The sequence below is a fragment of the Leopardus geoffroyi genome, chromosome A2 (genome assembly GCF_018350155.1).
Source record: "Leopardus geoffroyi isolate Oge1 chromosome A2, O.geoffroyi_Oge1_pat1.0, whole genome shotgun sequence".
Classification (NCBI taxonomy): domain Eukaryota; kingdom Metazoa; phylum Chordata; class Mammalia; order Carnivora; family Felidae; genus Leopardus; species Leopardus geoffroyi.
In genome coordinates, this window is record NC_059331.1 from 91,068,424 (window position 1) to 91,094,972 (window position 26,549).

Here is a 26,549-nt window from a genome sequence, read left to right on the forward strand (position 1 = left end):
GAGACTGCCATTTTTAGCAAAAGAGGGGGAAGTGAGAATCAGGCAACACCCAGGCTTTTTCTACACAACCGCTGCCAAGTCGTCTAAAAACCGGTTTGGCCAATTCCCTTGTAGTTCTCTGTCTGACAGAGCTGTAGCAGGACCCCAGAAACCTGAACCAACCACACTGAAGGCACCTGAACAGGACCCATCTTTGCCCGGGGCCTAGCATAAAGTCTAGGACACAGAGAGCACTGCCCTTTTCATGTCTCTACTCTGCCCTTTCCCAAAGCATAAACATTTCCACTTGAAACAGCTCCCTAAAAGCCAAAACACAGCGCAGGGAAGCTTCTGGCAACGCGGTACGCAAGACTTTCGCGATCCAGAGGGGAAAAGGGAGCTGGGTAAACAGTCTGGTATTGTTCATTTTTCACGTGCGTTTACCAGAAGGTTTCTAAAACGAGTACTTCTCTTTCTCTTCCTCTCCCCCCCCCCCCCCGCCCACCACCCCCGCTCACCACCCCCGCTTCCCCCTCCCCAGGTGGCAAACCTGCTAAGGCTCTTCCAGATCCCTCAGATAAGCTACGCGTCCACCAGCGCCAAACTCAGCGACAAGTCGCGCTATGATTACTTTGCCAGGACCGTGCCCCCGGACTTCTACCAGGCCAAAGCCATGGCCGAGATCCTGCGTTTCTTCAACTGGACCTACGTGTCCACCGTGGCCTCGGAGGGCGACTACGGGGAGACGGGCATCGAGGCCTTCGAGCAGGAAGCCCGCCAGCGCAACATCTGCATCGCCACGGCGGAGAAGGTGGGTCGCTCCAACATCCGCAAGTCCTACGACAGCGTGATCCGCGAGCTGCTGCAGAAGCCCAACGCGCGCGTCGTGGTCCTCTTCATGCGCAGCGACGACTCGCGCGAGCTCATCGCCGCCGCCAGCCGCGCCAACGCCTCCTTCACCTGGGTGGCCAGCGACGGCTGGGGCGCGCAGGAGAGCATCGTCAAGGGCAGCGAGCACGTGGCCTACGGCGCCATCACGCTGGAGCTCGCCTCGCACCCCGTCCGCCAGTTCGACCGCTACTTCCAGAGCCTCAACCCCTACAACAACCACCGCAACCCCTGGTTCCGGGACTTCTGGGAGCAGAAGTTCCAGTGCAGCCTCCAGAACAAGCGGAACCACCGGCGCGCGTGCGACAAGCACCTGGCCATCGACAGCAGCAACTACGAGCAAGAGTCCAAGATCATGTTTGTGGTGAACGCGGTGTATGCCATGGCCCACGCCCTGCACAAAATGCAGCGTACCCTGTGTCCCAACACCACCAAGCTTTGCGATGCTATGAAGATCCTGGACGGGAAGAAGTTGTACAAGGACTATTTGCTGAAAATCAACTTCACAGGTAAGCAAGGAGCAAAGCTTTCCTCGTTTTCTGTGGGATAAACAGGTGGAATCAAGCAAGAATCAAATACCTCTGCCCCTGACCCAGAAATCTTCCTTTCGGAGCCACAAAAAAGGGTGCAACCTGTTACACAAATATTCCAAGATGCAATGTGACGGCTCTGATGTTCTTAACTTATTTTTGAGGGAATATCTTGGCTGATAGACTACCCATAATTGAAAGGCTCCCCAGGCTAGGCTGACGTGTGGTAACTGCCTACATGCGGGCTATGCCACATTTGCTCTCTTTCTTGTTAGCCGTAGGGTATGACACGTGTGATATGGGCATTTAATCTTCTTTAGCAGAATTGGCAACTCTCTAAGGAACATGAACTTCCAAGCCCTCTTTGTGGGTGATTTGAGCAAAAGAATCTAATAACTTTCACAGTGGGTGAGAGAAAAAAAAAGTCGCTGTTTTCCCAGAGCTTAATTAGGGGGGAAAAGGGGAAAACACTCAGACCATGGTGATTTCCAGGCATTGGAGTTTATTTCGTCTGTTATAAAGAAACGTTTCCATGTTGGCATTAAGAGATGTGGATTTTCTCAAATGGCGTTATGAAACAAAACTTTTCCTGAGAGCATGAGTGTAAGCTACATTGAAGACTGATGGAAGTCATTTCAATACCGTGAATAGATAGGCAAAGGTGTATTTGAAGTGGCTTTTGTTTCCTCTTCCTTTGATTCTAAATATGGTAAACTGTTTCTAAACATAGCATTGCATTTCAATGCATTACTAACATAAAAAGCACAACATTTTTAGGTTTGATTTCTTTACTAAGGTGCATGTGATAGCAGTGCATTAAGGTACTGGTTCTGAGGACTTTAGTTTATCCCAAATCATAAATTGTGAGTAATATCATACGGCACAAAAAAATTGATGCCAGAAATAGTACAGCGATAAAATGCTTTCATTTGCCTAAATTGCTAGTAATAATAATCTCCCCTGCCATTAGGGCATCCTTCTAATCTGCACAGTCTGGTTCAATTGGTTTCTCCCCCAAGACGTGAAACTTTGTATGCTCAAATCATACTGTGTTTGGAATAAGCAGCAGTTCCCACGTCATCTTTATAGATGACCACTCAGAAGTCAAATGACCTGAAAAATCACTGGTAATACTAAGAGAGGACCCCATGATCATTGGTTCCTAATCCAGAATTCTAATTCCTAAACCAGCCTTGAAAATAAGCACAAAATTTACCAGCCTGCATTTTGCACATCTTTTCTTCATTCTACCCAGAGGGAGCCAAAGTAGTGGAAATCAGTTACGTCAATATTTCCTCCTATTCATCTACGAGTTATTTCTTACCATTAGAATGGCTGTAATAGGTGGTAAAGATGAAACTCTTTCTGTGTCCCATACTCCCACAGATGCATTCCATGTAAAAATAATATATATTTACCTCAAAATCCCAGATCAGTTTCCACTGCCATCTCCAGAAAATAAGAAAGGACCATGCAGCCAGGTCCTTTACTCTAAATGTCTTTACTCTAAATATAAATGAATTTCTCAAGTATCTGTAAATAGCATCTACAATGCACTTAATTCTTAAAGGTAAATAAGATAAGCATCCTTCCTACCCCACTTCGGACTACCCGTGGGGTAATTATTTATCTTTATTCACCACATGTATTCATTAACCTTATTATTGTACTTCATTCCTTACTCCTTAGTACGCAAATACACAAATGTATCCACTCAGCAGCAGCTACTATAAAGAGAACTCTTAGATTTCAGTGAGCCCTTGCAAGGTATTTGATGTAACCAAAATATTTTCCTTCATTTCATGGCCTGAGTCCTAAATGGCAAAGAAAAGTGAAGCAATAAGGCCATTATTCAGATAAATGAAACAGAATTATCTTCCTTTTGTCTGTCTTGTTCAATTACTGGCTTTGATTCTACAATTCGGTGCAGCTTTATAAACTTGACCACAAAGTGCTATTTTAGCTTTCTCAATTTGTTCGACATCACCAGTCATTCTCCATCTGTGAAGAGAGGAGAAGGGTGAGACAGAGGTTGAAACGACAGAGAAGAGAGGGAACTTATACCAACCACCAGTGCCATCATGCTTCGTAGTATGAGAATTGGACACGAAAACACCTTACTGGGGGAGGACAATGAAGTGCTAAAGGAGCTAAAAATGCACATTAAAAAAATAAGGCTCCCCCAGTTACCTGTTGAAAAACAGGTGTTGTTTTACATTTTTTTCTGAAATAGTATCTTTGTTTTTCTAACTTGAATGTTGACACAATGGACTAAGCACAATGGTAAACAGCAAACAATCTTTGCTCAGGTGGGTCGAACGACCGCTCTTCTAGCCATCTGCTTATACTCGGTGCATTTACTACAAGATTCTTCTGACAAGGGATAGTTGCAGTCCGTTCCCTAAGGTCTCTAGCCGTTATGGGATGGAAGAGCAAAGGCCCCTGAGAATGTTAATGACATAAGTTAAAATACTCTTTGGTTCCTTGGTATATTCCTGCTGGCTAGTTCCACCGTTGGCCAACATGTGTACCCTTGATGTTAACCTTTCGATATTCCTTTTGCAAAAGAGATTTTGCAGAACGATTCTTTGTTAAAGCTTCTTCAACACAGTGAGCTCTTCTGGCATCGGATCTAACCAGTGTCTACCTCCCTAGACTCATCTTTTGCTTACACCCCACCTTCACCCTTCCTTCCATGAAGACTACTTGCAGTTCTCCGAGTACATCCTGCCTTTGTATCCTCTGTGCCTAAAACATACATGTAATGTGCATGTCTATTTCATCCATGTAGAACGCTCTCACCCCATCCCCATCTGCCCTATCTAGTACCTTCACTCATTCAATCTCCACTGCTACCACCCTGGTCCAAGCCACCGACATCTCTAGGCTACATTTTACAATAATCTCCTAATCGATTTACTCTTGCCCACCTCCAACCCAGCCTCCGCAACCCATTCTCTGCAGGACAGCCAGAACGCACTTTTAAAACTTAAATCAGGGGCGCCTGGGTGGCTCAGTCAATTGAGCACCCAACTCTTGATCTCAGCTCAGGCCATGATCCCAGGGTCATGGGATTCAGCCCCACGTTGGGATCTCTGTGCTGAACCTGGAGCCTGCTTGGGGATTCTCTCTCTCTCTGCCTCTCCTCTCTCTCTCTCTCTCTCTCTCTCTCTTTCTCTTTCAAATAAAAAATTATAAAAAATAAATAAAACTTACAGGAAGTCACCCCTCTGCTCATAACCTCTTAGGGAGTTCCCCCATTTCACTCAACAACAAAAGTCAAATAATCCTTGCAATGCCCTGCAAATGTCCTCCCGGATCCACCCCCTCCCTGTCCCTCTTACTCTCCTGTCACCACCTGTTACTCCCCTCTTTCTTACTTCACTCCAGCCCCCCTGGTTTCCAAACTCGGGGCTTTTTCACTGCCCCTCCTCTCTCTACCTGTAATGCCCCTCCCCCACATATTCATAAGGCCAGGTGATTCCCTCACTCCCTTGAAACCTTTACTCAAATGTTAGCTTTTCTTTTTTTTTTTTTTAATGTTTATTTATTTTTGAGACAGAGAGAGACAGAGCATGAACGGGGAGGGTCAGAGAGAGGGGGACACAGAATCTGGAACAGGCTCCAGGCTCTGAGCTGTCGGCACAGAGCCCAACGTGGGGCTCGAACTCACGGACCGCGAGATCACGCCCTCAGCTGAGGTCGGATGCTTAACCGACTGAGCCACCCAGGCGCCCCAAATGTTAGCTTTTCAAGGAGGCCCACCAGGCAATCCTTCTGAAAATTGCAGTTCGCTTCCCCTGCCCCAACACAGGTCGTCCCTATTTCTTTTTAAGCTGCTCTACTTCTTTTATGCACCATGTTTTTTTTTTTTTTTTCACTTTCTCTCATACCGTATCATTCATTTTCGTGTTTATTCTCTAGTGTTTGATCTTCATGTTTGAATATAAACTCCATGAAAACAGAAATCATTATCAATTTTTCACTGATGTGGCTCAAGCATAATAAGCCCTCAGTAAATGTTATTGATTACGAATAGCGCTTGACACCCAAACTTACTCTTACACCTTCTCTGTCTCCATTACTAGATTGTGAGCTTTTTCGAGGCAGAGAAGATATGTTTCATCTCTTATCTGAAATGCCCAAACACAGTTTCTGGTGCAGAGTGGGCATTCCACGAATGTCTACTAAAGGAATGAGGAATGAGAAAAACAATCAGTAGATGTATTCATTCTTTTTTAGGAAAACTTCATGTATATATCGCATTCACTAACAAATGAATGTCAACAAAGAAAAGGATGTGACTTCTAGAATGGGCTGCTTTTATCTAAGCACTGTCCTTTAGTTATGTTCTGTGATTGTATTTGAGATAAATTTAATACGTAACAGCATTAGCTCTGGATCTCTTACCCATCCCTGTTTTATAGATGAAGTCCCCCCAACTCACAGTGATCTGTCCAAGGTCATCATGTGATTAGTGGCAGTAACAAAGACTGAAATCCAGGGCTGAAATCACTGGATCCAGGCCTGATTTATATAGAAACAAGGACCCTAGGAAGCTGAGGACTTTGATCCCAAACATCGAAAATCGTTTCTGACACACATTAGATATTAATGGAATGTTTGTTGAAGGAATGAAAGATGACCAATAAGTTTGAAATGTGTTTCTTTTTGTGCTACTCTTTATAATTCTTTTAATGATCCTGAGCCACATTACCAATCAGTTGGAGCTGAGATGGTTTATAAGACACCCAAACTTTGGAAGCTGAGCCTTAGAATCTAAACCTTACGATATTATAAAAAAAACTTTCAAAGGTGATTTTTTGTTGTCAGTAAAAAATTTTTTCCATCTAAAGAGTCACGTCGTGGAGAATTCTGAAAGAAATATTTAAATGCGAATTATGTTTGTTGCCATTTGACTTTTCAAAATTACTTTGAATTCTATGTGCTCATTTATTTCCGTGTGCTCAGCATGCAACAGGGAAGCTTAAACTACCAAGTCAGTTGAAAACAGAGGAAACAGAGAGGACCATTAAACATCCTAAGAAATGCAGTATCGCTGGCATTTTCGTGTGTTCTCAGTAGAGTAAAAGCCCTGTCACTTTTTATCCTGAGACCAATTCCAGAAAGCGGAGGAGAAGAAAATCATAGAGTGACAAAAGGCCTTCCTCAAAGATGAACCTGCCCTACTCCTCACTTGACAGAGGTGGAAATTCAGGATGTCAGCATTATTATCTTCACTTACTGAAGCACATAAGAGTGAACTCGACTGTCAGAGTGATGTGGTAACTAAAGTACACCCCATTCAAAAGAACAAAAGGAAGAGCTCCCACTTACTGAACATACTGCCAGAGGGGCTCCAAGGCACGTCCGCTATCGAGTAGGCGTTCCCTCGGAAATAACACGCAGAACCTTCCTCTGTGGATTCGCAAGTGTTGGTGGGCTGGAATGTTTGAGAATGGAGAAATTGAGAACTTGACACGATAGGACATTTATCCAAGACCACTTAACGGAGTAGGTGACCTCAACCTCCTGATTTAGACATTCATTCCACAGATAGGTTTAGACTTCATGCTGGGACCTGGGGACACAAGAATAAACAGGACAGATGCAGTCCCTGCTTTATGGAGCGACTCAAGTAGAGAAGCAGGATTATTGGGGCCTGCAATGTTGAGGCCTTGGCTTAGGTTTTGTGTTCGTTTTGTTCCAGCTTTTGTTTTGAATTGGAAAACTTTTATGTATCTTAGGCCCAGAAGAAATCTCCAACTCACTGAGCAAATATCAGTCCCAGGACTTGACTTACAAGGGAAGAGGACGGCTCCCTATTATTGCTGGATTTGTGGTCATAATAGGACTGGATAATAGGACACGCGGCAATGACAGTTTTTGTTGTTAATGTCGTTGTTGCTCATTTTTGCTTTTTTCTTTTTTGGGGGTGGGGGGATGGAGAGATGAGGCACACTCACCTCTTGGTACCAGCAAGGAGACAGGCTGCTGAGATCAGAGACCTGGAGCCTGGTGGGGACAGTGCAGCCTTGTTCTTATGTTTATAATTCTCCACACCTAGAAGAGGAGCAGAGGCAGAAAATGAGTAATCCGGCCTCGCTGTCCCACTCACCTCTGTGTCTGACTCATCCAATAGGTCCAAGGATCACTCCTGGTTGGGACTGTAATCACAGAGCACAGGCCAGGAAGGGCAGATTTTCTGGAACACTGCACTCCAAGGAATATGTTTGAGCTGGCCCCAACCCAGCAAGACTCTCCTCTTGACAAGTACAGGGCCATCCAAGGCACAGCGAGGAAGCCAAAATGGTAATGGCCACATCTTTAGATGAATGGGCTTTGAAGTCCCTGAAAGAGCAAACTGCTCTTGATCTTGCTTCCTCCCCTGGAACATTTGTAGTTCCCACAAAAGCACAGAAACTTGTTCCAGCTCTGCTGATCAAAAGCATTTCCAAAATGTAAAGATAAATATCCTGTACTTCTTTCTTCCCTTTTCTCTCTAGTCAGCTTCCTGGGGTCACAAGAATAAGATTTAAACCCCCAAAGGACACCACTAATGTGTTTACTTATTTGTTTATGCGCCATGCATCTGTGCTTTGGTGTCTTAGAAGCTTGAGAAATGGTTCTCATTTTAAGGTCACGCAGTGGAGAACAGGAGCCTCTAGAAAACCTCATTTTCCACTTTGGCCTGAGCTTTCTGCTGCCGCTGTTTATTATTCTTATCATCTAGCTGGCATTACTATTATTATTATCTCATAATTCTTAATTTACCTTGATTCCTTTGAAGAGCCATCCTGTCTATAAAGCAAAAAAAATAAAAAAAAAAAAAAGTACTAGTTCCCAATGAAGTAAAAAAGAAATGGATTCTCCCACCTTGCTGATCAGAAAAAAGTACAACAAATATACTGTCTCCTACATGTTTCTAGGCTTTGTGGACACCGTGGTGTATTTATAGGAATATCGCTTACAAAGGTGTCTGGAGATTGAGGGAAATATTCTGAGCATTTTCTAACACTATAGCTAACATACAGTTTAAAAATAAGTTTAACCTATGTTCCTGACCTTTGGAACACCTGGTGTTATCCCACAATAACCTGGTCTTTAAAGGTTTCTAATCTCAGTTGAATTGGAAACACCTGTTTTTCTACTGACATATACCTTTGTGCTACTACTCATCTTCAAGAGAACACTGGAAAACCAAAATAGATAAAGGAAGTATTTCTGATGGATTTAGAAGAAAAAAATTCTGACCACAATGGCCATCATATACTGAAAAAGAGGACTTCTCTTTGAAGATTTTAAAAGATTAAATTGTCATCTAATGAAGCAGGTGGTTATGGGAGATCCTTCCCAGAGTTGGGCTTAGTAAGACCTAACAAAATTGTGAGCAGTGAACACAGCTTCTGAAAATTAAGGATGTGATGTTGCAGCCCGAGGGGTAGGCGCTGAGGATGATGACTAAAGAACTCAATGCCTGGTCAATTATCCTCATCTCCCTCTTTCTTTAAACATTAAATATTCTCCATAGTATCGTTAGTCATTGTATGTGATATCACCAGGATAGATTGATTACATAGTCATCCTTCACATTCTTTCTCCAAACCCCTAGCATTATACCTGGGGTTCGTATAAACACTCATTTGTATCTAGTTTATTCCAAAACAATGATATTTAAAGGATTCATCCCACTGCCTCAGATGAATTAGAATTTGATAAGGTGGCAGGGTCCCCAGAAGTTATAGTGCTAAATGACATTTCGGAATATCTAAAAACTTAATTTTGTAACAAAATTCTAAATAATTTTACTAGCACAGAATTGACCATAAGTTACATTTCCAAAATAATATCTCAAATACAAAATTATGTTCATATACACACTAAGCTGCCAAACCAAGTATGATTAGTGGTTGTATGATTATTAATATTTTTAAATTTTTTAATTAAAAAAATTTTTCTTCCAGTTTTATTGAGATAAAATGGACATATAACATTTTGTAAATGTAAGGTATACAGTGTGTTGATTTGATATTTATTACAGAGTGATAACCATCATATCATTAGCTAATACCTCCATCCCATCACATAAGTACCATTACTTTTTTGTGGTGAGAAAATTTAAGAACCACTCTTTTAGCATAAAATGCAATATTCTTAACTATAATGACCATGCTGTACATTAGATCCCCAGAATTTATTCATCTTACAACTGGAAGTGTATACTCTTTGACCAACATCTCCCCAATTCCCCCAATCTCTTAGCACCTGGTAAACATCATTCTAATCTCTGTTTCTATGAGTTCAGCTTTTTTAGATTCCACATATAAATGATATCATACAGTGTTTGTCTTTGTCTGTCTTATTTCATTTAGCATAATGTCCCCCCAAGGTCATCCATGTTGTCACAAATGGCAAGATTTCCTTCTTTCACATGGTTGAATAATACTCAGTAGTATATATACCACATCTTATCTATCTCTTCATCTATTGACGATTAGGTTGTTTACATATCTTGGCTATTGTAAATATTGCTTCAGTGAACTTGGGAGTGTTGATAATCTTCTCAATATCCTGTTTTCATTTCCTTTGGAAACATACTGAGAAGTGGGGTATCTGGATAATATGTTTTTTAGTTTTTGGTTGTTGTTTTTTTTTGCTTGTTTGTTTGTTTTTGAGCAACCTCAATACTGTTTCTCATAGTGGCTATACCAATACACATTCCTACCAACAGCATACAAGGGTTCCCTTTTCTCCATATCCTTGCCAACACGTGTTACGTTTTGTGTATTTGATGATAGCCATTCTAACAGGTGTATGGTTGTATCTCATTGTGGCTTTGATTTGCATCTCCCTCATGATTAGTGATGATGAGCATCTTTTCATGGACTGGTTGGCTATTTGAAGATGTTCTTTGTAAAAATACCAATTCAGTTACTCTGCCCATTTTTAATTGGATTGGGTTTGTTGCTATTGAGTTGTAGGATTTCTTTATGGATTTTAGGTATTCAGCCTTTATCATATAGTTTGCAAATATTTTATCCTATTCTATAGGCTCCCTTTTAATTTTGCTGATGGTTTTCTTTGCTGTGCAAAAACATTTTCATTTGATGTAGTTTCACTTGTTTATATTTGCTTTTGTTGCCTTTGCCTTTGGTGTCAAATCAAAAAAAATCACTGCCAAGACTGAGGTTAAAGAGCTTACTCCCTATGTTTTGTTCTAGGAGTTTTAGGGTACCTGTTCTTATATTCAAGTCTTTAATTTATTTCATTTCTCTTTTATGTACAGTGTAAGATAAGGGTCCAGTTTCATTCTTTTGCATGTGGCTGTCCAGCTTTCCCAACTCCATTTATTAGAGAGATTATCCTTTCCCCATTGTATATTCTTGCCTCCTTTGCCATAAATTAATTAGCCATATATGCATGAGTTTATTTCCGGGCTCACTGTTGTGATCATTGTTCTATGTGTTTGATTTTATTCCAGTTCCATACTGTTTTATTGCTATAGCTTTGTAATATAACTTGATATTAGAATGTGATACCTCCAGCTTTGTTCCTCTTTTTCAACATTGCTTTGGCTATTTGGAGTCTTTTGTGGTTCCATACAAATTTAATTCTTTTTTCTATTTCTGTGAAAAATGCCGTTGGAATCTTAATAGAGATTGCACTGCATCTATAGATCACTTTGGGTAGTGTGGACATTTTAACAATATTAATTCTTTTAATCCATAAGCACAGAATAACTTTCTGTTTACTTGTGTTGTCTTCAATTTCTTTCATTCATGTCTCATAGTTTTAGTGCACAGATTCTTTACCTCTTTGTTTCAATTTATTTCTATATATGTCATTCTTTTCGAAACTATTGTAAATGGGACTGATTTTATTAATTTCTTTTTCTAATGTATCATTCTTAGTGTGTAGAATCACAGCTGATTTTGTAGAGTGATTTTTGTGTCCTGTAACTTTACTGAACTTGTTGATTAGTTTTACCAGGTTTTCTGGTGGAGCTTTTAGAGTTTTCTCTGTATAGTAGTATCGTATGTGATCTGCACATCAAGACAGTTTTACTTCTTCCTTTCCAGTTTAGATCCCTTTTATTTTTATTGTTTCCTAATTACTCTGGCTTGGACTTCCAGTACTATGTTGAATGAAAGTAGAAAGACTGACCATCTTTCCCTTGTTCCTGATCTTAGAGGAAACCTTTCAGCTTTTCAGCACTGAATATGATGTTAGCCTTAGACTTGTTATGTATGGCCTTTATTATGTTGAAGCACCTCCCTCTATATCCATTTATTGAGAGTTTTTATTATGAAAAGATGTTGAGTTTTGTCAGATGCTTTTCTTTCTGCATTAAAACGATCATATGATTTTTATCCTTTTAATCCTGTTTTTATCCTTTTATCCTTATTTTTATCCTGTTAATGTGGTATGTCACACTGATTGATTTGCAGATGTTGAAGCATCCTTGAGTTCCTGGAATAAATGCCACTTGATTGTGGTATATGATCCTTTTAAAGTACTATTGAGTGTGGTTTGCAAATATCTTGTTGAAATTTTTGCATCTATGTTCATCAGGGATATTGGCCTGAAGTTTTCTTGTGTGTCCTTGTCTGATTTTGGTATCATGGTAATGCTGGCTTCATAAAATGAGTTTGAACTCATCCTTCGTCTTCCATTTTTTAGAAGAATCTGGGAATAATTGGTATTAACTCTTTTTTCATGTTTGGTAGAATTCACCAGTGAAGCCATCTGGTCATGGATTTTTATTTGTTGGGAGGTTTTTGGTTACTGATTCAATCTCCTTACTAGTAATGGGTCTGTTCAGATTTTCTATTTCACCATGATTCGGTCTTGGTAGGTTGTACGTTTCTAGCAATTTATTTAATTCTTCTAGGTTGTCCGCTTTGTTGGCATGCGATTGTTCATTGTAATCTCTTATGGTCCTTCTTATTTGTGTGGTATCAGTTATAATGTCTCCTCTTCTATTTCTGATTTCATTTATTGTATGTAGTAGACCCCTTCCAGGGAGTAACTGGGTGGGGGATGTTTTCTGTGTGACCCTCTGCACTGAACCCTGGAGTAATAGCGGCAGAAAGTTCTGTCCATTAGTAACTGCTTCTCTGTTTGCTATAGTCTTGTGGATTTTATAGATACAGGCCGTGTGGGCTTTCAGAGGTAGGTGTTTGGGGGACACTTCCCCCAGGTGGGAGTCTTAAAAGATGAGATGCTAGATGCTGGGTCCAAACCCTTTACTCCTCTGGGAGAAGCTAGGAGTTGGGGGTTCCCTCCCGATTGTATGGTGCTGTGCTTGGGGTGGGGTTTATGGCAAGAGTATGTCTCCGCCTTTCCTATCCATTTCAATGTGGGTTTTTTTTGTTCGTTTGTTGGTTTGCCCAATTTATAGAGGTCTCTTAGCTGGTTTCTGGGTTTCTTTAGAGGGAGTGTTCCATTTATAACTGTAAATTCAGTGTGGCCATGGGAGGAGGGGAGTTCAGGAGCTTCCTGTGTCACTCACTTTCTTTAGACTGCCCTCTGGTTTCATCCTTATAACCAAGAATTTTGATGAGTATAACACGATTCCTCTATGGATGTTTGTCTTCTACTTGCTATTAATATTAACTGACTAGTTGTCCATTCATTCATTCCTCATAGCAGATATACAGTGAATTAACAGAAGTTTTTAAAATATAGTAGAAAAATTAAGGCAATTGAATGTATGACTTTAATTCGTCAACTGATTCAGAAAAGATCAATGTTTTTATTTTGGTTGTAGAATGAGTTTATCATGTATAGAATCCAAGTAAGAATAGTTTGAGCCATTAGTCTAGGTTACACAGGTTTATTTTTAAGACAAGATTGGACATTCCATCCCTATGGAACTCAGTAGGCTGGCTACAGATCTCATATTTCTCCATTGCAAACTTCTTACATAACTTGTTCTTCATGGTAAAGCACAAACGGAACTGGGAATTCCTAGCGCTGCTAGAAAAAAAAAATTTTTTTTTAATATGGAGGATTTGTGCGCTTGTCAAAGAATCTTTACTGTTCAGTATGAATTAGTGTGAGATACTACAAAGGTTGAAAAAAAATAAGTATATAAGTTCTTTCTGCTCTCAAATAGCTCACAGTTAGTACTATCAGTATGAGAATATAGCTTTTACACTATAGCAGTTCATCTTTGGCATCTCGAAAGGGTCTGGTAGCATAATATGTACATACAGAGGAGGGATCAGCAGTGAGCAGAGAGTCAGGAAAGGTTTCCTAAAGATTGTAACACTGGATGTGACTAAGATTTGTTAAAAAGGAGGGTGGAAGAAAAGGATTTTCCAAGTGAAGAGATCATTCCACGGAGACGTGTTCATAAATTGTCAAATGTTTTATTTCTGTTTAACCTATGTTAAAATTCAAAGCTCTTTTGGAAACTAGAACTAAATTGAAATAGTAAAATATTGATCTGATTTTTAGATTAAATCATTTCAAGTTCTCTTGTATAAAAATATAGAGGGGCATCTGGGTTGCTCAGTTGGTTGAGTGTCCAACTCTTGATTTCAGCTTAGGTCATGATGAGCCCTACATCAGGATTCTCTTTCTCCCTCCCTCTCTCTCTCTCTCTCCCGCCCCCAGCACATACTCACTCAATCTCTCTCTCTCCCTCAAAATAAATCAACAAACCTAAAAAAGGCTTTTCACATTGCTTATGGCCACTAGCTTATCATCTTTACCCTGAACTTCATCTGAAACCAATGAAGTTCCAACGTGAAGAAGGAAGGGGGTTGGGGGGAAGAAAAAGAAACTAGCATTTACTGACCACTACCTGACTGGCAATAACCATTTTATATATTTCACTCATCAATTCTCATAAAGATCCCATCAGGCAAGTATATCTTTTCCCCTCTGTTTTATATATTTAATTGAGGCTCAAAAGAGTTAAATGACTTTCTCAAGTTTGCAAAGCTAAGTAGCCTACCAAGCCAACCCAAGACTGTTTCCTAATCACACATTATTTTCCAGTATTGTTTCCCAAGGAGAAAAAACAAGTTTGTAGCTAGAACAAGGGCACAGTCCCATCATCATTTGGCTCAGCTTACTATGTGCAGCTGCAGTAATAATAAACAATTGCCCCAAAATGTTCATTATCCAAAGAGGAATTTGTTAACTCTTTCATTAATTGCCATAATGGCATCTTCCATTGAGAATGACTCATGCAAAGACCTCCAGTTATATATCTCACTCCTTCCTCTGAGAGCATCATATTGGAGGAGATCAATATTTGCAGTATCATGCTGTTATTTCCAAGAATCGATAGTAAATTGCAAAAAGAAGAAGGAGAAGGAGAAGGAGAGGAAGAAGAGGAATAAGTAGAAATACTGGCTACAGGTCACTGTGTCTTAAATGTTATGACTATATTTTTCCCCTGTCACCCCATGCTCTCAGTCTAATTACAAAAATCTCCATAGTTAATTAAAAGCAAAATAATTTAGAAAAGGGGGAGAAACACCAGATCTGAAACTCTTCCAGACTTTCCATCTGAGCCCCTACTGGTTTTGTGGGTCTGTTTGGTGTATTGGTAAGCTTTTCTCATTGTGCTCATGTGTGTTTTATAGTACCCGTCACAAATCGAGTTTTCTTTCTAAAAATAATTAAAAATACCCTTGGTATTTTCACAAATTAGAACGTCTTAATAATTTTCTATATACAAAGTTTTGTTTGTAGGCTATCCAGTCACCAATAATCACATGGTAGCCCTGTACCAGCTTCTTGGGGTACTTAAAAATTTTTTCTCTGGGGGCACCTGGGTGGGTCAGTCGGTTGGGCATAGGACTTTGACTCAGGTCATGATCTTGCAGTCCGTGAGTTCGAGCCCCATATTGTGCTGACAGCTAGGAGCCTGGAGCCTGCTTCGCATTCTGTGTCTTTCTATCAGCTCCCGTCCTACTTCGCTTGTCTCTCTCTCTCTCTCTCAAAAATAAACATTAGAAAAATATATTTTTTTTAATTTTTCTCTGTCCCTGGGGCACGTGGGTGGCTCAGTCGGTTAGGCATCGGACTTCGGCTCAGGTCATGATCTCACATGTTCATGGGTTCAAGCCCCACGTTGGGCTCTGTGCTGACAGCTCAGAGCCTGGAGCCTACTTTGGTTTCTGTGTGTCCCTCTCTCTCTGCCCCTCTCCCACTCCCACTCTATCTCTCAAAAACAAACAAACATTAAAAAAAAATTCTTTAGACAAAAAAAATTTTTCTCTCTAAAATGCTCCTAGTCTAATAAAATCCTAAACCTTGATTATCTCAATTTTAATAAAAGTAGAAAATGAAGAAAATTTATCATTTCTTAATAATAAAAAGCAAATCTTTGGATAATGCGGTTATTTATATCCTCCTCATTTTTATTCATCAAGAACTCTGTGTCATCTCCAGAAATACTTTGAACAGAAAAAATATAAATGAAATGTTTCTAAGAGGAAAGCAAAAGTGCCAATTTCCAGAGATGGGCTCCTTCACTGCTTTTGGCCACCTACATTCTCCCTACGGATTTATCCTGTAGACAACTCCTCCTCCTCCACTTAATTCCTCCCTTTCCAGTATGGAAATTTGTTATTTTGCTGTCTTTTGCCTGGCAAGGGTCTTTTGCTGCTGAATTAGTACCCTAGCTAAACAGTGCAAAACAGGAAAAGGAAAGTATGCTTTGTTTTCTTTTTCTTCAGAATGTAATATCCTAATTGTATCTAAAATATTGTGGCCATATATAGGAGTCGGACAGACACCTGTAGAAGCGAAGTTAATTTGACAACGGAAGAACGAAAACAAGGGCATGATAGCACAGCTTTCCACTCCACTTTTCTGCCACAGTTTAAATTTAGTGATCTAAACTGCTAGATGAGGGGTTGAATTGATTAGTACAATTCTTTGAGTGCACGGGCTCATCCTTTTTTAACAGATCTCAAACCACAGTGTGGCAAGGAGTTTATTTTCTTGTCCCCCGGGTTTGATGGGTCATCGCAAGAGTTCCCACAGTCAAGAAACTGAAATGAAGACACTGCCAAAAGTTGGAATTCTAGACTCTTTATAACAGTTGGGAAGTCAACTAGCACTTTATCATTTTTAAAACACTTTTAAATGTACTCTATATTAGATCCTTGCCACACCCCTGTGAACTAGACTGAGAAGATGTTATTATTTATTATTTTTATTGATGAGAGAATGGAGGATGGGAGAGGTGACCTTTGGCCCAAGGTCAAAGAAAAAGAATTCCTCCTGAATTAGAATTCATGTCCTTTGATCATTATCCAGTGATATGTCCCCTCAGCTTCCAGCTGAGGCAGGTAATAATACCTGTCCAATAAAGCGGAAAAATGTTATTGGAGGCAAAACCAATCTGCTTAGATTTGTTGTTGGAGTACGGAGAGACTACCGATACTAAGCAGAGCAAGAGACGCTGAGTCAGCAAAGTTCATACTTTGCTAGATTTACCACTGCTTGGCTCTGAGGCTTGGGGCAAACCACATAACCATTCCAGGACTCAGCTGTTACCATTCTGAAAACAGGACACATATGTTGCATGCCAAACAGAACTAGCTCATATGGTATTTTTGCCCTTACCTTTCATATGACTAAGGTGTCCTTGATTCTGGGAAGATTAAAATTTCTAGTTATAAAGAAGATAGTAATCCACATTCTACTCACACTGGGAAGACTTCCTGAAAAGAAAAAAAAAAAGGATTACAAGTGGACTTTGAAGAAGCAGGTAAATCTCATGTGGTCATTCAGTATGTATTGCTAACATTATTTACATGAGTCCCAGCCCCAGCCACTCGAAATCAAGCAGTGACACCTAACAAAGACCCTACCCTCACAGAGCTTATGTTTCATAGATGAGCTAGTCAATATATAGCACACCACATGGTGATACATGCCACAGAGAAATATAAAGCAAGGCGAGTAAACTAGGGAATCCTGTCTAAGTGTGTTGGGGGGGCATGGGGACAGGGGGCAGATTGGGTGTTACTGTCTTAAGTAAGGTGGTCAGGGAAAACTTCACTGACAATTTGACATATGACCAGAGACCTAAAGGAAGTAAGGGTACAAGCCATGTGGAGATATGAGAAGGAACATCCCCAGGAAGGGAATATCAAGGCCTGAGGTGAGAGCCTACTTGATGTGTTTGAGGGGAAGCAAAGAAGCCAGTGTGGCCAGGTAGAGTTAGCATGTAAGACATGGAGGAAGTGAGGGTAGGGACGTGGTGGGGTCCAGAGCCTGGAGAACCTCATAAGGACTTTGGCTTTTACCCTGAGTTAGGTGAAAAGCGATAGGAAACTCCACAAAAATGACAGGAGCAATATCAAAGATTTAGAATAGGGCACATTTTTAAATTATGGTTACACATCAAAAAAAGCTAGTAAAGAAAGCTAAAGAGGTCTGTCAGTGTTGACATCCTAATACAGATCTTCTATAAATACTGAGGAGTCTAAGACACTTTAATTTCTAACGAGTAAGCTTTTTGGTTTTAATTTTCAAGATACTCAGAACCAAAATCAGTTCTGTCTGCTGTACATTAACAGCAAGATGCAGATGAATTTACTTTTCATATTAAGTTGTAATTTTTGTACTCCAACTCAAGACTGGGCAAAGGAACTTACCAAAATAATAGTATGTTTCTGTAGAAATGTGTTCATTCCCCATCCGGACTTCCTATAGTACAGTTGTTGATCTACCTACAAAAAGAAAAAAAAAAAATCACTGGGTGACGTTTGCTTAGCCCTGAAAGTAGGGGTGATAAATAGGGTATTCTTCTCTCTGTGCACCTGTCTTCCCTGCAGCACAGAACCCCTAATCTAATTGTATGACTTCAGGCAATCCCCAAGTTGTTTCACTTCTTGTGTGTAATAGTGATAGAACGTGGCCTATTTCTATCCCCGTAATATTTATTATTAATGATAGGACAGTCATGTGTGGGCTTCGTTGATCAAAGTATTAAGTTATTTCTGCAACAATTATTGAAGCATCTTTCTTATGTCAGAGACTGGAAAGAAGACAAAGAAAAAGATATGCTTGCTACCCCTCAACTGCAAATCTTCTGGGAGACACAAGCATATATCTTGAAACAATACCATGAGGCAGGATGCCTTAAGATAAGTTATAACAGAAGTATTAGGGCAGTAAAATCACTCATTTGGTACTTTACATTTTAAGAGTACACACGTACATACAGCATCTCATTTGATTTTTATATCATTTGAAAACAAACTGTGCTTATTAATCATTATTGAAAGTGATACAGTTTCCCCCCTGGGATGTGAGAGAAGGGAAGCAGTAGCTCAGGAAAGGCCTCTTGAGAGGAATTTAAAGAATAAATCATTTTAGGGGCACCTGGGTGGCTCATTCGGTTGAGTGTCTGCCTCTTGACTTCAACTCAGGTCATAATCCCAGGGTCGTGGGATTGAGCCCTACATTGGGCTCTGTGCTGAGTGTGGAGCCTGCTTAAGATTCTCTCTCCCTCTGCCCCTCCTCCATGTGCACACACACTCTCTGTGCTATAACTAATTAATTAATCAATCATTCTAAAATCAGGTGAATATTTGTGTAAGTTTAATATGCAAGACACTGTAAAGATCCCAAAACTAGAGCCAGTACCTTCTAATCAAAGGGTGGTGTCTCCTGTTCTTTGGCTTGTGATGACCTTGGTGGTTTTCTATTCTGGGGAAAATGGCATTGATTCTGGCCTGTAGTGGTTTACTTAGTCTCATCCCTTGTCAAAAGGTCTAGAAACTTCTGCTCAATAGTGCCTGAGAAAGAAAACATTGAAAGCCATTCTGTGAATGTGGTCATCATTAACATCTGGTAACCTAGCAAGCACAAATTTTGTTTTCAAGAATACCATGGGTATAAAGTGCAATGAAAAGATGGCATTCTGCTAGAAATTCGCGAATAGTTCCTGCTTTCATTATGAAGAAAACAATGTTGATGTATTCTGTATCATGAGCAGTTTCATATTCTGGTTATATTCACCAAGATTGACAAGGAACCTTACTTGGTTCCTCCAAACTAGAAACCACTCATATAATGTATTGACTAAAAATATTTCTTCTGTACGTTTGGAAATGTCTTCTTTCCTGAAGCCAGTCCTAGCTTAATGACTTTGTCTTAGAAGATAACTCTAATTGAAGGTAACTTGCATATAGCCAAATGTTGTGATATAAATGAAATACATTGAACAAAGAATCAGGTAATGTGCATTAAATAGCCCTGAGACCCTGAGCAAGTTGCCCAAGCTCTCTGGACCTCAATTATGTCATAGATCAAAGAATGGAACTTCCTTGAAAGAAACTTCATTTTTTTTTTAAGAAAAACTTAATTAAAACACTCAACTCTCTCTCTGTGTGTCCACACACACACAGACACACACACCACATCACATATAAATATACACATTGGAATAAGTTTCCATCTGTTTTCATAAAATCACCACAGAATATATATTTTTAAATTTTTTAGTACCACTAAAACAATGAGTCCTTTTTTCCACTTCATCAAACTTTCATCTAGTTGATACTGCTTCTTGTCCTGTGGGAGCATCTTTAATCGACACTGGCCAGTGTGTCATTTTTCCTGTTTGTTTGGATCTCATAATAAAATTGCCCACGACATCTATTTTCGTGTGAATTTCACCGTAAGGGGAACCTCGGGTAAAGAGTCTGGAAGGGAGGGCAGGAGCTGACAGCAACACATTTCAGCCATAAATTTTGGTTTATAGCACATGAGGTGCTATCCAGTTGCTTCATAAGCCATCATTAGAGGAGAAGTTCATGATAAGGGACAACAGTACATTTGTTGAGGGGCCAGGAAAAATCATTTAGCTTTATGTCTTTTCAATTTTTTTCCCGATTGCTAATATAAAGAACCAACTTTTGATATAAAGAACCAACTTTTGAACTTGAAGCCATTTTTAGCCTAGTCCTAAAAGAACCAGCAAAAGCAATTAAATTACTCCATGAAATGCTTTTGTTTCTCTATCCTAGGTATGTGTTTTTTCTTTCTTGTGTTGTCCCCACTCTAGGAAGTACCACCTTCAGAGACCAATGGAGATAGATGAATAGAGATTCAGCAATTTGGGTGACACTCTTTTACCTGTCTGCTGCCCCCATGGCAAATTTCCTGAAACCCTGAACTATGTCCTGGATGCTACCTCACATCCATCTGAATCCATACACTGAGAGGTTTCCAAAGAGCTCACTAAGTGGATCGTTTTGGCAAAATGGGAAGGAACCTTTAAGATACTTAGCCAAAGTTTTGGAACTTCTTTAGAAAAATAGCATAATTATTTCTTAAACACTATTAAGAATATTTAAATATTTAAAAAAGATAAAAATGAAGGGTGCCTGGGTGGCTCGGTCAGTTAAGTGTCCAACTCTTGGTTTCGACTCAGGTCATGATCTCACAGTTCATGAGTTTGAGCCCCACATCAGATTCTGTACTGTCAGTGCAGTGCCTGCTGGGGATTCTCTCTCCCTTTCTCTCTGCCTCTCCCTCCCCCGCCAAGGATAAATAAATAAACATAAAACAAAACAGATACAAATGTAGTCACTGTGATTGACAATCCTGGCATCCATCCAATAGCCTACTTTTTCCTTCCCTTCCTCCTTCTATGCCCCTTATACTCATTTTCTGGATGAGGAAATCAGAGGCATATTTCTCTCTATGTAATAGAAAGTTTACATAATAGGTAGATAATTGTCTACTGATCTAGTACATATATCTAATATATATATAATGTAATATAATAGAAACTACTTGCTGACTTTAAACTTACTTATTTTTATTCTGACTAGCAAAGTTATGGTCTAGAACAAAAAACTATCCTCACTCTACCCCAAACCAATGAGGGTGTAAGCAAGTGCCTATGGTCACTGTGTCCTCAACCACTGCTGTTGCTCATTTGAACTGTTTAAAAATTATTTACCCCATTTTGAAAAGTTAAAAAGTAGTGAGAATGGTAAAGGTACTAGTAAGGAGATGTATATGATTGTAAGAGAAAAGAGGCAGGAGATAATTTTTTAAGTGTAGAAAAGTGACCAATTTTGCAATGCACACGTGAGGTGAAGCATGGGACAGTTCCACCGATTCTCAGTGCCAGAGAATGACTCAAAACGTATGCACTTGTGCTCACACATTTGTGCATCAAGAGACCCAAAGCAAATGAGAAAAGGTGGTAAACTTTGGAGTGTGCGGCTACAGAATTGGTGTTTACCTCTGACACCTGTTCACTTTGTGTTAATTCAAAGCTCGGAATTACAATCAAGAACTTGAAATTGCCTCACCTATAATAGCATTAAGTGTTGAAACTTTTGTTCAGAGCCACAGATGATTCAGTGGTTTTAGAGCCTGTTTGCATCTACACAGAATCAAAGTGGGCATCCAAAGTTGGGAAGAGGAATAGAGCTGCTGAGAAACCCCTCACAGCATTTGCAGGGAACATCAAGGACAGTCTCCTCCCGGCATATTTTTCATGTGTAAAAATTGGTCTATTTGGAAAAGAAATAATATGTCCATTTTACCACTTCCTGTGTTTAGTGGAAATGATAGGATTGCGTATAAATTCCCCTCAGTCAGTTTGAATTTAGGACCAAAGGGGCCTATGAACACCTTTTTGGAGACTCGCTCAGTCATGTATAAGAGAACCAGTTTGCTCTACATAATGAACAACTAAACCGAGTAACATCAAAAGTGCTGTATCTTCAATAAATTGGTCTATTTAGAGGACATTATACTTAAATTTTTATTTTCCTTTGGAGATATAATTTGATTGAGCAAATGAAGCCTAATCATAGTGAGCCTCATTATTATCAGAACTTCTTGAGTTATTTCAGAGTTCCAAGATTATTTTCCTCTCCCCCCCCAATTTAAAAGTACAACATAAAAATAAATTGTATTGTGTTTCAAGTAATAAAAACTATACTCATCTGCTAAATGTGCAAAAATCTCCCCATAAAGCTAATTAACTAGATAAAAGGTCCATATCAGGCTTGAAGCAGTTCCTGTCTCTAGGGGCCAAACTCAGTAATTAATTATGTTTCTGAGAGTCTCTGAACGCTTTTCCAGCTTCATGGGTCCTTAGAAATGAAACATCTTGGGCATCATCCAAAATATCTTAATCTCTCAATCTGCTTGGAGTTGAGTTCCGACAAGGAAGCAGAGTTAAACGTCTCTACAACGAGACCTATATATCCCCAGGTTTTAGTCAGTTCTGTACCTCAGGGTTCGGATGACACTAACTGAATTTCTAATCAGCCTCATTCTTCAAACATTGTTAACATTAGAGTGACCATTTGGTTGGGGCCCGTGTAGCATGTTGGCTTGGTTGAATCAAAGATACCAAGAAAGTGTGAGTTAAGAACTAAAAATGTATGATGCCACACAGATGTGTTGTTAAACGGGCCACACCTTGGTCCCTGTTCAACTTTCAGACATTAGGGAGGATGTATTTGGACATGTCCTAGTGGCCTGGACTCTTTGACGGCATCGCCGGCCACACCCTCGTGTTAACTTCAGTCCTCTACTGAGGAAAATGCCTTGGCAATTCATGACCTCTTAAGAGACACGACATTTTATCACTTAGAACCCTGGTCAAGCATACGTTGCCGAAGGCAAGATCCTGAAGGAGTGCGCTTGGGAGATGGGGTCCACGGGAATAGGCACCCGGAAGGGAGGAGAAAGGCTAAGATCATCTTGCACACTACATCATTTTGCCTAGCCCTCCACTTTGGGCCTCCCCACACATCCAGACCAGATGGCTTTTTAAAGCTCCTCAGGGGAAAATAGACTATAAACCATATAAGCATAATCAAAAGACATTCACAGATGACACCGTTTCTTTATAAAGCCCATGCTTTAGTGTCAGCACCTCAAATTAAACGGCAGTGTCGCTGCCACAGTCTAAATGTTCTCACCCCCCTCTATATTTACTCTCCAGATTTGAAAAACTTTCAAGTCATTCTCAAAACACAAGACTAACATCGGCTTCAGAAATAACTAGTAGTGGATGGGGTAGACAATATCAGAAGAAATGCACCCTCTTGCAGACTTAAGCTACCCTCCCAAGACGACTTAAAATGAAGCTTTGATTTCTCCCTTTTCCCTTCGGATTTCGGGGTGTCACCCTAAGAAAGCTGAAGAGGGTCGGAATTTTTAATTACAGTCTCCCTTGCTGTGTTTACCAAACAGCTAGTAGCCCTGAGTGTGGAGTTAGGCTGTTTAAAGTCATGTTTTAATCTCCTCTGTAATTGCAATTTGATTGCTGGTGTAAATTACCTAGTAGGCTCTCCACCTTCAGTGCCAGCCCTTTCCCAGAGTGCATAATTTTGAATTAAAAGGCTGATATTCATCCAAAAGTTTCCCAGAATGTTTCATGGGCTCAGTGAATTATGCATTAAACAGAATTCTTTAAAAAGAAGGCAAGAGGTTCCTTTGATGTCAGCTGGGGTTTTTCATCATATTAGGGACTATTAATTTCGAGACTCTTTTAGAGGTGGTTTTTTGAAATCTATGTTCAATTTAGGACTTATTACTGATCTTTCTCTAACCTTTATATTTTATTTTAACAGCATCATATGTCACCCTGAATATGGCAGGTTCTGGCAGAAACCTGGTGGTTAAAAGTTCCTAGGGGTGGGCGGAGGGTGAAGAAAACAGCAATTTGCTGCAAACACGCCATCTGCTGGATAGAACGTGCATATACTTATAGGAGCTTGCCCTCGTATCAGGAAAATGTTTTAGAAACCTCAGGACAAAACCGTTTAGGGAGCTGAGATGTATATGGGCGCTCAGCTAGGGGACATCTCTAAGCTGTATCCAGATGCCAATGGTCTCTTGTAACGATTTTTTTTAATACCCCATAAGAGATAACCTTTGGTTGTTATGTCTGATTATGAGCTCTGTTCCCTATCCAGGTGTGAGATTACAGTTTATAGTAAGCAAAATTGATCCCAAGAAAATAAACAGCCCCCCTTATGCAAAAATAAATAATAAGGACGGCCATGTTTCCACTGCCATATGCAAATGCAGATTCTGGGGAAATTATTACACAATCCCACATTACTGTTCTCTCTCTATTCTTTTTTTTTTTTTTTTTTCCTGTACACAAAGTACTTTGAAATTTGTCAAGGGCTGTGCTTTTGTGCACTGTTAGGAGTTGAATAAACATAGACTTATCGTTCAACACAGACACTTCTGAACGCGAAAGGGAGCACTATAAATAATTACATCACAACAGCATGCACAGACCAGGACTGTCATGGGTGAATAAGGATAAAATGTCTCTCCATTCATAGGTAGTCAAGTCTGCTCACAAATAGAAACCCCTTTTCAGGCTGTACGACCTGCCAGCTCATGTTAGAGAAGAACAAAAAGAATAGGTTGAAATGATCCAGTATAATGAAAAGATCCCAGACTGGGGCGGTGAGGAGAAAGACTCAGGTTTTCATCACAAATACATTCAGCGTTGACTTTATTCCACTTTTTTTATTCATGCGTTAATGGCTAAGTACCGTAAGAAAAGTCAGATACGGATGCTAACTGGATTTACTGTGGTGATCGTTTCACAATACATGCAAATATTGAATCATGATGCTGTACACCTGAAACTAATATAATGTTATGTCAGTTATACCTCAACTTAAAAGGTCAAGTGGGGCACATGGGTGGCTCAGTCAGTTAAGCATCTGACTCTTGATTTCAGCTCGTGGTTCGTGGGATCAAATCCCGAGTTAGTATTTTCTCTTGCTCAGTATTTTCTCTCTTCCTCTCTCTTGGCTTCTCCCTTGTTCACACGTGTGCTCTCTCTCCCAAAATAAATAAAAATTTAAAAAATAAAAAAATAAAAGGTCAAGTTTTATGAGTATCTAGAAAGGAGCCAAGTCAGGTCTAGCTGAGAAGATACACTGTTTCGTGCAGAAGGCAGCATTGGAATTGAGCACTGAACAAGACGCAGGATTTAGAGGGGCATTCTAGCAAAAGCGGAAGGCTGTCGATAATTAACTGGGTAAACCGAGAACAGTATGGTGCTGCACCATCGCATCATTCATGTGGCTTTTCAACAAACATTTTTTGAAGCTTACCAAGTGTCAAGTACTTTTTGACACACTGATGGATAAAACAGACATCTATTCCTACTTTCAAGAATATACAGCCTGGTAAGCAATCGCATTTGATCGACTGTTTTTCCAAACCCCCTTCTTAATTAGAGGTGAATTTGGGAATCATTGGCATATTTAGACTGTAGGAAATAGGGAGGCTCAAGATGTAGAGAGAAAGAGAAAAAGACACAGAACAGAACAGAACCCTGAGTGGCTCCAATATTCAGAAACAGAACGAAGAAAATCTCAGAGGAAAAAAACAGGTGTTCTGAGAACGGTGAAACAAAAAGAAAATAGTATCTTATTCTTCTCTCCAATTTATGGAGATAGGTAAAGCTCAGAGGAAATGAAACTCATCAAGGTGTAGGTCAGATATGGCTTTAAGCTTCCTCATTATCCAACAATTATCACAATAATTTTAAAATTATGAATACCTTTCTCCAAGGAACCCTAAATGCTTTATGTGCCCCTTCTAATGTAGCCCCCTAGGATTGTTATTAAATTATAAAATGGTACATTATTGAAAGTGAAGCAATAAGGTCATTACCATCTATGCTATATTCAGTTTCAGATTTCCTGTGGGTAAATACTCAGTTCTCCCCTTTCACTTTCAATGAGGTGAATCAAAGCAGAGCTACGATTCCAATCTTATTTATGAATATAAAATTAACTCAAAATATAGCTCATTCTCCTCAGCTCCCTCCTGTATAGTGTACTGTGTCATGCTGTCTGTCATTTTTTTAATGAATATTATTCATAGACTGTTTGAGTCCTCCTCCCGGTCGCTTTCTATGTTAGCTATTATGGGAGACTTTAACTTAGGCTGGAGGTCAGTGCAAGGAACAGGAAATAACTCCTGGATTTTCAAAGCTTTGTCAGAGTTCAGCTGTCATCCTGTTAGGCTTTGGTGTGCATTTATCCATTGAGAACATACCTAGGAAACATCTGCTATGTTAGGTCCTGCACCTACAGCCTGGGGCTAGAAAGGTGTCAGTCTCTACTTTTAGGAACCTAGAATCTGTTGGAGAAT

The 26,549-nt window shown here is 39.9% G+C and overlaps 1 protein-coding gene across 3 annotated transcripts in view; it reads left to right on the forward strand.

Annotated features, from left to right (window-relative positions):
- The window catches only part of GRM3 (glutamate metabotropic receptor 3), a 220,636-nt gene that overhangs the window by 142,667 nt on the left and 51,420 nt on the right, over nt 1-26,549 (forward strand). For all 3 annotated transcript variants that reach the window (XM_045494664.1, XM_045494663.1, XM_045494665.1), the window contains one exon: nt 521-1,376. In XM_045494664.1, the coding sequence (XP_045350620.1) occupies nt 521-1,376 (856 nt within the window). The remainder of the gene's footprint in view (nt 1-520; nt 1,377-26,549) is intronic.